Genomic DNA, 12,703 nt, shown 5'->3' with positions numbered 1-12,703 from the left:
TATATACATTTTAAGTAAGGAACTTAAGAAGTTTTTTTATTATTTATGTATATATATATATATATAATCAAAAAACTTCTTAAGTTCCTTACTTAAAATGTCACTGAATGAATTCTCAGTTCTACATAAGTTGTATTGGTCTTTCTCGCTCTCTTACTACCTCTCTCTCTCTCTCTCTCTCTCTCTCTCTCTCTCTCTCTCTCGCTCTCTCTCTCTCACACACACACACACACACACACACACACACACACACACACACACACACACACACACACACACACACACACACTATAGCCTGCAGTCCGTAACATAGATAGATAGATAGATAGATAGATAGATAGATAGATAGATAGATAGATAGATAGATAGATAGATAGATAATAGTAGTAATAATGATAATAATAATAATAATAATAACAGTAATAATAAAAGTTATTGTAAACAGATCATTGTCTCAAAACAATCTAAATGACATTTTTCAATTCCTTACTGAAAATGTGACTGAAAGAGTTCTAAGGTTCCAGTACCCCTGTGAAACCAAAGAGCAGGGAACCTGTAGATATTTTACTATTTATTATTCTACTATTTATTATTACACTCAAATATTATTTTCTTAATATTAATTATAAATATTGTTTTTGTTTTTATTTGCACTTACTTGTTTTTACACTAATGGACAGTTGAAAAGTCTAGAAAGACCAGAGGATATTTTTACTATTGTCCAGATTTGGTGTCCACTTTTCCCTCAGATTCCTGTTCTTGTCTAACTGGAGACAAACACAATCTTGTATCCAATCTGCCTAGAATTAGGATCAATTTCAAAATGCTTACGACTGTTGTAAAGAATCGTTATTTGAGCTACCATAGTGTAGTCCTCCTGTCTGCTCGGACCAGCCGTGCCATGGTCTTCTGACTTCTCTCTTCAGGAAGTTCAATTCAATTCATTTTTATTTGTATAGCGCTTTTGAGAATAGACATTGCCTTGATGCAGCTTTACACAGATAACGTGGTAATAAAATAATATATGAGGTAGTCTAAAAATGTTTTGAGTCTATTTTTGTAACACAACAACAAATGGCAGCACAAGGCTGCTCGCAAAATCGCAGGGAGCACTGGACGTTCATAAACATACGGCCTCTATATGATGTCTAGAAGACTGGGCCAGAGCATCTCTAAAACTGTGGGGTTTTACCAGTCCGTAGTGGTCAGTGTCTATCCAAAGTGGTCTAAGTAAGGAACAGTGGTGAACCGGCGACAGGGTCATGGACGGCCGAGGCTCACGCTGGCCCGTGTGGTCCGATCTAACAGACGAGTAGCTAAAATTGAACAGGTCAAAACTGTTTAGGCAGCAATAGGGGATAAAAAAAGGGGGAGAAGGAGTTTCCATGGTATTTAAATGAATAGGAACTGTGTATTTCTGATAGAGTTTCAAAAAGGAATTGAAGCAGTACCAGACGTCCTCACCTTAGAGACCGCATTTTGGAGACCAACCGCGGAGCGCTTATGTCAGGTATGGAATTAATATAAGCCATCAAGAATATATAGCGCAGAAGATACTAGTAAAATGTAGTTACAATGTTGTTAGTGGAGGTTTGCTTTGTGTGATGAAGTCGGTAAATGGGACACAGTGAAGAAGGTCGGATAAATGGAACCTTGTTCGTCTTTTAAAAAAGCTCTAGAAATCATTTTTAACAAGACAGAACCTGAAATATTTATTCTGTGCATTTTCTATTTCGTCTGAATACATACTGTATTTTTTATGTCTTTTCCTTTAGCATGGCTCTGTTTGAAGGCAACAATTCCACAGATGAATACGATTTTAATTATTCAGGTTTAATTGAAGGGCCATGCCACAAAAACACAGTGATCGCGTTTGAAGCCACGATCACACCAATCATTTTTATCCTGGTCACCGTGTTCAGCTGTGTGGGAAACGCATTGGTCCTGTGGGTGCTGATTAAATATGAAAACCTTAAATCCATGACCAATGCGTTCCTCTTGAACCTGGCCATCTCAGACCTGGTCTTTACCATTGGCCTGCCCTTCTGGACCTTCGAACTCATCTGGGGCTGGACATTTGGAGAAGTTGCGTGCAAATCAATCCGTTTCATCTTCTACCTGGGTTTCTACAGCAGCCTGATCTTCCTCACTGTTATGACAATTCATCGATACGTGGCTGTGGTGCACCCGCTGGCTGTGCTCTTGAACCGGACCACATACTACTCCATCGGGATTTCTGCGTTAATCTGGTTCCTGAGCTTCGGTGCTGCAACCCCTTATCTCATCTTCAGTAAAGTCGATATCTCCTACCATTCAGATAAACCAGAAGTTTACTGCACTTACAGCGCCCACTGGAATCGGGGGGGCACGTACATGCAAAACGCCTTCTTTCTCGCCGCCTTCTTCACCATCGCATTCTGCTACATACGGATCCTCGGACGCCTCCTCAGGCCCACAGCACACACCCGGCCCAAGACCGTCAAGCTCATCCTGTGCATCGTGGTGACATTTTACTTGGGTTGGGCACCATATAACATCTCCATCTTCCTAAGTTCTCTGATCTCGTTCAATGTCTCGCCGTTCAACGAGTGCCACATGAGCACTATGCTGGATTACGTTTTCCACATCTCCCGACTGTTGGCGTTCTCGCACTGCTGCCTCAATCCGGTCTTTTACGTCTTCATGGGTGTCAAGTTCAGAGATCACCTCAAGAAGGCGCTCAAGACCTTCTGCAAGCAAGACGAGCAGCCTTTTGACAGACGCCAGAGCCATCTGATTTACTCGAATAACGAGGAAATGACCTCTTATTAGAGCCTCTGACAGCAGGAAAGCAGCCCGAAGTACCTGTGAGCTTTCAAATTTCAACCCGTTTCACAAATATTTTGTATTTGAAAGTTTTCTATATCTTTTTTTTATCCTGAATTTGTACAGTAATCCACAAAAACTGAGATTGACTGCAAAAGACTGTAAAAAAAAATCTCAGTTTTTGTGGATTATTGTACAAATGCACAATAATAAATATATATATATATATATATAATTTTTTTTTATTTTTTTTTTTTTTATATGTGCTATTAAAAATGTATTTGTACCCGGCCAATTTTTTAACTAATGTTTTTTATCTGGAATTAATAAAGTAATCTATCTATCTATCTATCTATCTATCTATCTATCTATCTATCTATCTATCTATCTATCTATCTATCTATCTATCAAAATTTGCATATAACAATCAAAAACTTATGCATTATACATGTACTATTCTGCTGTTTGATGTAAAATTCCTATGCTTCCATCCCAAATCCAATAATCAGTCTGACAAATCCAAGTTAAATCCAATGTCAATTTCAATTTTATTAAATCGATTTAGATGAATTTCAGAAAACAAAATTTGTCTTCTTGCCAGATGCCTTTATCCATAGGGCCTCAATAATTAAAAGTAAAAAGTCCTTGCCCAAGGATCCACCAATGGCAGTTTGGAGTTGCTGGGAATCAAACTCATGATCTTCTGAGATGAAGGCCAGCAGCTTAACCACTGAGCAACCACTTGTCCTCATGCAACCTACCACTATCTCCTCAAAGACAACAAATTTTATTATGAACCTGCAAATGAATACTATGGAAGGAAATTAGGGGCCCAGACAGCCTTTTTTAAGGGTCAGGGGGTTGGTGGTTCTAATACTGTGCAAGGGTCTTCTATGAGAAAAACCTTTTAATGCAATATTTTTTTAATATTTTAATAATATGTGCTATTAAAAATCTATTTGTGCAGGACCAATCATTTTTTACTGGTGTAACCCTAAATTTGCTAATAACAATCATGAAGTTATGCTTAATAAATATACTGTAAAACTGTGGGACATGTGACAGATCGAACTAGTTTCTCCATTTCTGCACGTCTTCTGCTTTCGTTTTTAGCCCGAAATGATCTCTGCACTGTTCTCCAATCTGTAGAACAGAATCTTTACAGAGGGTTTAAAGGGTAGGAAATGAAGACCTTTTCTTCGATATTACTAATCTCTCAGAAATATTATTTAGCTGTATTTAAAATGCTCAAAATACTAAATAAAATGGCTGAAAGTGATTGCATAATTTTTTTCTGTCATGTACGTCTCCACAGTTGGTGTTTCGAAAATAATAAATCAAATATGATCAACATTTTTGGTGCATTTATTTATTTTTTTTACTGTATTTTCATCATTTGCTAACTACATTCACATCGATGCAAGAGTTATACATTTCTGAACTCTTGATCAAAATTAAAAAACATGTAAGCAAATGTCGATCGAAGCAGCTCAACCTGATGTACAAAAACGAAGCAGCTACTTACTCTATGGTTATTTTGATGACTTCAAATGATACTGAAATGTTTGTTTGGGCTGTGAGTAAGACTGAAACATAGATCTTGTGGGGAAAAAAAATTATTCTATGTTTCGGTACAGTGGCGGGCCGTGCTTTTGGTACCTGGGCGTTCAGTGGGGACTTACCCTAGAGAGACATTACACATATGGATGGTGGATACCATTTTACTAAAGCAAGAAACCCAGTTAAGACAACTTTAAACCTCTACACTACAACCGCAACTGTGACAACTACATCATCTGGAGCAGTTCAGAATCAATATTTGTCTAATAACATGACAAAAACATTAAAATGTAAATAAAATACAACCTACTTACAGAGATGCAGACTCGTAATTTGCAGCGCTCCTCAGAGGCTGTAATCCAGTGGTACCGCTCGTATTCACTGGTATGAAATTGGTGAACAAACCCTTTCCTGGGCTGAGACAACTAGCTTGTGTTTGGCCGACCTTCTTATGATGTCTAGCTTTTCTTAAAAATTTATTTTTATGTATGTCCGTGACCAAATCAATTTCTCTGTCCTCTGATTGGATGGAAAAATGCTGACGCTATTCTGGGCCAGCTAGCTGCCCTGTGAGGCGAATATGAAATCTGATTGGTTAAAGAAACAAACTCATTTATAATATTCTCAATGGTGAAAGAGCCAGCAGTACAGACTTTGAAGGCAGATTAGATTGACATGGCAGCACATAGAGGCTAAAATTTAATTGGACAAAAAATCTAACATCCACATACACGTCCTGGAAGCAGTGCAGCCAAGAGAAACGCTACGAAATGAAGAGAATAAACTGTTGGGAATAAATTAATACAATTTCATGGAACAAATATTAGAATTTAGGTTGTAAATGTAGGTCAGTGCTTCTGATAGTGTTTAGATCAGTGTATGACCACCCACCACTGGTTTTGTTTTTATTTATTATAAATGAATGCCAATTATATTTTCCTCACCAACTTTTATAAACCTCCAAATAACCTCGGGTGAAAACAAAAATAATCCACATTTTAAGATCTAGTCATTTATTTACTCCAAAATATAAACCAATAATAATAATAATTAAAAAACAAGATGGGAAAAAAAATTAAGGACAGTCATTAAGAGAGTATTTAGCAGAAAAACAGCAGGTGTTGGCAATGAAATCTACAAGATATGTCAGTTTGGTGCAGGAAGCATTCAGGTGTGTCTCCATCATGCCAAATAGAAAGGATGTCAAGCATGAACCAAGGAAAACAATTACTGCTGCTCATTATTCTAGGAGGGGTTATAAGGCCGTCTCCAGACAATTTGAAATGTATTGTTCTACAGTGAGGAATTATTAGAAAGCCTTCATGATAGCTGCCCATCTTCCATGTTCAGAAATATAAAGAAGAATCCTACTTTTCCATAAGATTTTCATGGAAGGGCAGCTAGAAAAAGGGCAACATGAACAATTCACAACAGTTCTGAAAGAATTGACTTTTTAACTTTTGGTCTGATGAAACCAATGTGAAGAAGTCTGGTTATCATGGTGTTTGGCAAAACCTAATGCTACTCATCACCACAAACACCTATACAACTGTGAAGCCTAGTGGTGGGAGGGTGATAGTTGAGGGCAAATAGTTGAAGAGTTTAAGCTTTTTTTGGCAGCAACAAGACCTGGCAAAGCTTGCAGTCATTTACATAACAATGAAATCTTAGTCTTGTAGAATATTCTGGAGACAAAAATGAAGCCATTTACCATTATAGTGCAAGCACACCAGCAGACCGACATCTATTTTGCTAAAATCGGAAAAAAAAGTACAAACCTTATTCCCATTGAGGTGCTGAAGTAGGATATTAAATTAGCTTTGCACAAAAGAACACCTTCAGATACCATTGAACTGTAGCAATGTGGTAAAGAAGAGTGGGTCAAATATTCTTTAAAACAATAACAAATTCCTGCAGAAAGTTATTTAGGCCCTGAAGGATATAAAGCAGGGGTCACCAACCTTTTGAAACTGAGAGCTACTTCTTGGGTACTGATTAATGTGAAGGGCTACCAGTTTTATCCACAGTTTTAAGTTTAATTATTAATTAATTAATTAATTAATTAATAATTAATGATATTCATCTATGTGAAGACACTGATCGTGTTAATGATTGCTCATAATAAGTATCAACAATGATTTAACAAAGGAGGAAACAGCTATATTTAGAAAAGTGGTACTCATGTGGTCCTTGCGGGCTACCTGGTGCCTGCGGGCACCATGTTGGTGACCCCTGCTATAAAGTATAGAAATGAAGGTGGGTGCACTTTCTTTTTCACCCATGACAGTTTGTAGAGAAAGAAAGAGAAAAAGAGAGAGAGTGAAAAAGAGCAACAACAAAAGAAAGAGAGTGAGACAGAGAGAGAGAGAAAGAGAGAGAGAGAGAGAGAGAGAGAGAGAGAGAGAGAGAGAGAGAGAGAGAGAGAGAGCAAGAGGGTGAGAAAGATTAAGAGAGAGAAAGAGGGAGAGAGATTTAAAACCTCTTTATTGCAAATAAAGAAAAAACAATTAAATTAATACAGTGAATAAACAACATTATGTTTTTAAGACAATGTGTAGTTCATCATCAATGAGAGAGCACTGTCTTCTTTAAGGCACTAGAGAGAGAAAAAGAAAAGGAGAGAGAAGGAGAAAGAGAGAAAGAGAAAGACTATATACAGAATATCTGGTTTATTCATATCGTATAAATGAACAAATGCATATATGAATCTAAATAAATAAATAAATAAATAAATAGGGAAATAGATAAAATTGACAACTATTTCTATAGAAATATATAGAATATATTTATATAGAGTTATATTCTTGTTTTAAATTACACTATGCAGCATGTCTCAGCTGTGAAATGATTGACTGAGTAGCAGTACAATTTGATTTCCTGAACAGGAAACACTGACTCATTTCAGGCTGGATGTTAAAGTGAAACTCTGGTTTAAAAAAGGCACACATGAAGTAAAAATTGCACGCAATACCTGCTAACAAGGAAAATTAGACACCAAGTGAAAAATAAATTGAGTAAAATTTGTGAAAAAAATGCATCAAATAGTAGCTTTGTTTTGCTTGTTAGCAAGCTAAATTAGCCATAGAAAAACAATAAATAGCTAACTTGCTGTCTGGCTAGCCAAGATATTTTCACATTATCATTGAAAAAAAGAAGCTAATTTATATCTGTAATCTAGTATCTATAAAGTTTTAATGTGTTCAAGCTGTTAATGAAACATTTTGTTGTGTATCTGTAGAAGTAGTAACTGCTTTTGAAAATGCTAATCACACTGACATGCACCTGGGTTAGCTAGCTATAGAGTACATGATGTACAAGCTAAGATAAAGAGTTTATTTTACACTTTTATGCGTTGTAAGGACTCTCCAGTGTCAGTTTTTTTTTATATTTTGAGACAGAATGCAAGTACGCTACAAATAAGGGTTAAAGTTTGTGGACACCTGACCTTTAGATTCATATATGTGTTTTGAAACCCCCTCATTCCACATTGCTAAGAAGATAAAATTGCATTAAAAATGCCCCCAAAAAAGAAAAAACAGCAATATATATATATATATATATATATATATATATATATATATATATATATATATATATATGTATATATATATATATATATATATATATATATATATATATGTATATTGCTTCTTCTTAGCATGTTACACATAATGCTCAAGCATGTTTTGCACAAACCTGGTGCAAAACCTTTTTCATAGCAGTAACTTCAAACTTGTTGGAGAAATGAAGGTGCTAGCTATGTCATTAATTAAGTTTTGATTCCATTTAGGTTTGCAAGAACCAGGTTCCTGCTTCTGCTCAAGTGTAAGTGGTGGCTGTATTTATTTTTTGTGAGCCTGAGAAATTATGACATATGCTTATTATATGATTGTTGAAACAACAAATTAAATCAAATTGAATGTAATATATATATATATATATATATATATATATATATATATATATATATATATATATATATATATATATATATATTCCTGTTCTTGACTGTAGAATTGATTTTATTAATATAGTTCAAGGTTTGAGTTCACTTTAAGTCCTTCCTGCTGTGTTTTTGTTTACAGCACATTTCCTCTTTTGAGATTTATAAATGAAAGTACTAATCAACTTCAGGGTTGTATTCTGTTTTATCATCCTGTTTGGTTCTCTGTCTGCACCACAGCTGATTTTAAAATACTGTTTATTCCAGTATCTGTACATTTTGCCATCAGATGGTTTGTGGCCTGTGGCTTTGCAAGTCCATGGAAGCCTGCGCAGGCTGAGAGAAAAGCATAGGGCAATATTGGAGTTTTTTGGTCCGATTTTTCATTATTGTGACATTATTGTTGATGCTGTACAATTTGATTGGTCGTTGTAAGACTGTGTCACGCGTTTCTATATTGGAAACGCCTTTTTATGCTGAAGACATTTATTATCTATCGCTTTCACACTTGCCCAAGGCATCGTGGTCTGTAACGTGTAAGTCCTTTTCATGCTGTTCAAAAGTGTGAGTTTCACAACTTGTTTCTTTCTGAGTAGACGAATAGGCAAAAAAAAAAAAAAAAAAAAAAAGAGGAACATCTCGCGGACTAAACCCTGTAATCTGTTTTATTTTAAGCCATTTGGAACTTGCATACTTCATGTCAGACATCGAGTTTTTGGATATACTGTAATAGGAATGTTTTAGGAGGACTACACAACAATCGTGGACCCTGCAGGAATGGATAAAGTGAACCAGAGCAGCGAGATGAATGACTCGTATGAGTACATCTATGATGGGTTAATTGTGCAGTGTCATTTAGAGAAATACCATCACATCTCAGGAATATGTTTCATCGCCATCTGTTGCTTCAGCTTCCTCGGGAACGGCATGCTCGTCTACGCCCTGGCACGCTACGAAGATCTCAAAAGGGTCACCATGCTGTTTCTGCTCTTCTTGGCGGTTTTCGACCTGCTGTTCACCATGACGCTTCCTTTCTGGGCTGTGGATCATCTGATCGACTGGGTCTTTGGTGATTTCATGTGTAAGGTCCTAACCGGGGCCTATTTCGTCGGCTTGTACGGAAGCCTGATGTTACTGACGGCCATGACGGTCGACTGCTTTTTCTTCATTGTCGTGCGCAGCCAGTGGTTCACCTGGAGAAGACGGCTGAATTGCGCGAGGGCGGCTTTCGTAGGGTCGGCGCTCATCAGCTTTGGAGCCAGTATGAAGGAGGTCCTGAACTCCACCATTGAAAAACAGGCCTCTGTGCGCGTTTGCAGATCTATGCATTCTGACGATGACTACGTGGGTTACTACACTCAGTTTGCCATGCTTTTCGTCCTTCCACTCGTGATCATTAGTTTGTGCTACGGAAAGATCTTGCACACGATCATGTCCAGCTCAGGCCGCCGGAGATATAAAACCGTCCTGGTCGTGTTTCTCATAATCCTGGCGTTCGTCGTGTGTTGGGGTCCGTATCATGTCATCATAATCGTTAAGCCACAAGAGCCGGTAACAAACTGCAGACTCGATCAGATTTTCATCGCCTGCCGCATCCTAGCCTATTTTCACTGCTGTGTCAATCCACTCTTGTTCCTGATCAGGGCGAGGTCCAGGAAAATGCTGTCCACGCTCCTGTGCTGCAAACCTCAACACCGGAGCACCGAGCCGTCCGACAGATCCTCAGACCCCAGTTACTTCAACAATCACCAACGAGCCAGCATTGCAATTCCACAAAATGTAACGGAGCTCAAATCGATTTGAGAGGTGATACTGACATCAGACACAAAACTGGTACATTTCTGCTTTTTTTTGTGAGTGATTCCTTTTTTCCTTTTTTTTTTTTACTTTCACTTTAAATACAATATTCCAGATTATCATTACATTAAAAAAAATCTTCAATTTTTCATTCGTTTTTTTTTTTTTACTATATTAAATCTTTCCTTTTTTTATGTGTTTTGCATTAACATTTTTCAATTATAAAACAAATAAGCTATTTTTTGGGTCATAACTGCACTTCTGCAATAGATTTCAGTTCGTGGTCCGTTTTCTTTTTTTTTTCTATTTTTTTTTTTTTTTTTAAGAGACAAAAAAACAAAACAGATAGAACCTTCCATTGTGCTAGATTTACCCTTTTTATATTGATGTTTTATTCTTTTTTTTTTTGTTATTATCACTGTTTATTATTACTATAAATAATGTTCATACATAGAAAATTCTAGACAATGGGTTTTCGTATAACTATAGCATTTACACCTATTGTCTATTGGTGAAAATGAAACTATACAAGTTGCACAATTGAAAGACGTGGGTGTTACGGTAACATACAGAATGTGTTAAAGTTTCAGGAAACAAAAAATTCTTTGTGCCATGTTAAGTCAACTTTTTGCAAAATCAAAGTATAATCACAGTTTATGTTGTTCCTCTTATTGTTATTGTTATCATATTATTAGATATCGCATCTTGTGATAATGTAGTTATTGCATTGTAAAAAAATTTTTTTCTCAGTTCCTGGATCGTTTTTTATATCAGAAATAAAATTCGCAAAACCTACTTGTTCAACCTACACATCATTTAATCATTTGTGCTCGTCATAAAAGTCATTCTTGTTGCTTTGATCAAATTCCAAATATTTTGTGCGTTCATTTACAGCTTTTCTCAGTTGTTTTGGAGCATTTGTCAAATCATGTGTTGTACGAACAACACAACACATTGGATTTCTTGCAAAAACTGTCCTTAGTTTATTTCTTAAAAGTAAGTATTTGAGTCAATGAACATCTCATTCCTTTCAGAATGAAAAGTCCCTTTGTTGTTGTTCACAAACTAAATCATCGAAATGTTTAGTTGTGTTTTCAGTATGATGCCGCACAGTTTCAATATTTCTTAATATAAATTACGGTTTGTATCATAACGATTGGAAATGCATAAGGCTAAATTTCTTTTGTTTGGCATCGATGAATTTCAGCAGCATAAATGTATTTATTTTGATTGCACAAGACCGGACAGGATTCACACTTTTACCGTAATAGGGTTCGTTCGTTTCTTGGTTGTTCTTCCTTTTTCAAAAATTGTAATTCTGTGTTCTGTCTGTCTGTCGCCAATTGAAGGTTCACAAGATTCACCTTTGACCTGTTTTGGAGATTGGTTGATCTGATGCCGTTCATTAGTGACATGCAAGATTAATCTTTACAATTCATCAATTCAACACATTTACAAAGAAAAGTTTAATAGAGATGACAGATCTATTATTTTGAATTCAACAACATATTCAATGAACTGATGCTGAGATGTTTTGGGGGTTAAAACTATTCAGGTGAAAGCAGTATAATATATTTTGATCCACATGAACATAAACAAGTGATAGTGTAAGAAACAGTAGACTCTCGTACACAATCAATTAAATTAATGTACTAAAGCTTTCGCAATTTAATTCAAAGCAACAAGAAATGCTTTTATGTTGAGCACAAATAATGAAATGATCTGAAGGTTAAACAAGTAGTTTTGAGAATTTCATTTCTGATCTGAGAAACGCTCCAAAGCAACTGTGAAAAATGGTAATTGATTGTACACAATGTCAAGCTTCAATTTTTATGAAACATTTTTTTTAATTGTGACTTGAATTGATGAATTGTGCAGATGAATATTTAATGGCGCAAATGAAGACGAGTGAACGATGTCAGATCGACCGATGATCAACCAGTTCTCTAAAACAGGTCAAAGGTGAATCTCGTGAACCTTTAGTTGATGACGAAGACATAATTACAATTTCTGAAAATGGATGAACAACCAGGAAACAAACAAATGCTAATACAGTACAGTAAAAGTGTGAATCCTGTCCGGTCTTGTGCAATCGGTATAAATCAAATATGCAAACAAATAAACGAATTTTTGCTGCTGAAATTCTTATATACAATACAGAAAAAAAATCTAATTTTATGCATCTTTAATAAAAACCCAAACCGTAGTTTATATCAATAAATACTGTAACTGCGCACCGTCAGACTGACAACATGACAAAGGGACTTTTCATTCTGATGGGAATGAGATGTTTATTGACACAAATACTTACTTTTGAGAGACGAACTGAGGACTTTAAGAAAAGTACAGCTTTTTGCAAGAAACTCAATGTATTGCACTGTTTGTACAAATTGTTTTGAAAAATTGCACTTACTGGTTTGCAAATATTAAGGATGATTAGAGAAATGCTCCAAAGCAGCTAAATGTAAAAGATAAAAGATAAAAAACTATCTGTGTAGGAAAATACCGCTTTTGTAACAATTGCAATTTTGCATTATACATAAAATTTTATAGTTACATTCAATGTTCTGGGTCACCTTTAAAAGACAGTACAAGTTG

At 35.9% G+C, this 12,703-nt stretch overlaps 2 protein-coding genes across 3 annotated transcripts; both read left to right on the top strand.

Moving 5' to 3' along the window:
- The first annotated feature begins 1,424 nt into the window (after positions 1 to 1,424).
- Positions 1,425 to 4,156, top strand: xcr1b.1 (chemokine (C motif) receptor 1b, duplicate 1). Of its 2 annotated transcripts, none has more exons than XM_083525329.1 (2): positions 1,425 to 1,510; positions 1,776 to 4,156. In XM_083525329.1, exon 2 carries the CDS (start codon positions 1,777 to 1,779, stop codon positions 2,809 to 2,811), a length of 1,035 nt encoding a protein of 344 aa, XP_083381455.1. In that variant the 5' UTR covers positions 1,425 to 1,510; position 1,776; the 3' UTR covers positions 2,812 to 4,156. The 2 variants fall into 2 exon arrangements, with proteins under 2 accessions (XP_083381455.1, XP_083381456.1); XM_083525330.1 differs by having other exon boundaries at positions 1,509 to 1,636.
- A 4,586-nt stretch (positions 4,157 to 8,742) lies between these two features.
- Positions 8,743 to 11,953, top strand: xcr1b.2 (chemokine (C motif) receptor 1b, duplicate 2). The gene has a single exon (XM_083525331.1). The coding sequence runs from the start codon at positions 9,086 to 9,088 to the stop codon at positions 10,109 to 10,111; it is 1,026 nt and encodes a 341-aa protein (XP_083381457.1). The 5' UTR covers positions 8,743 to 9,085; the 3' UTR covers positions 10,112 to 11,953.
- Positions 11,954 to 12,703: the final 750 nt, after the last annotated feature.

This window comes from Silurus aristotelis, assembly GCF_946808225.1.
Source record: "Silurus aristotelis genome assembly, chromosome: 22".
Classification (NCBI taxonomy): Eukaryota; Metazoa; Chordata; class Actinopteri; order Siluriformes; family Siluridae; genus Silurus; species Silurus aristotelis.
The sequence above is the reverse complement of the archived record's forward strand: the minus strand, read 5'-3'. Positions and strand labels throughout refer to the sequence as shown.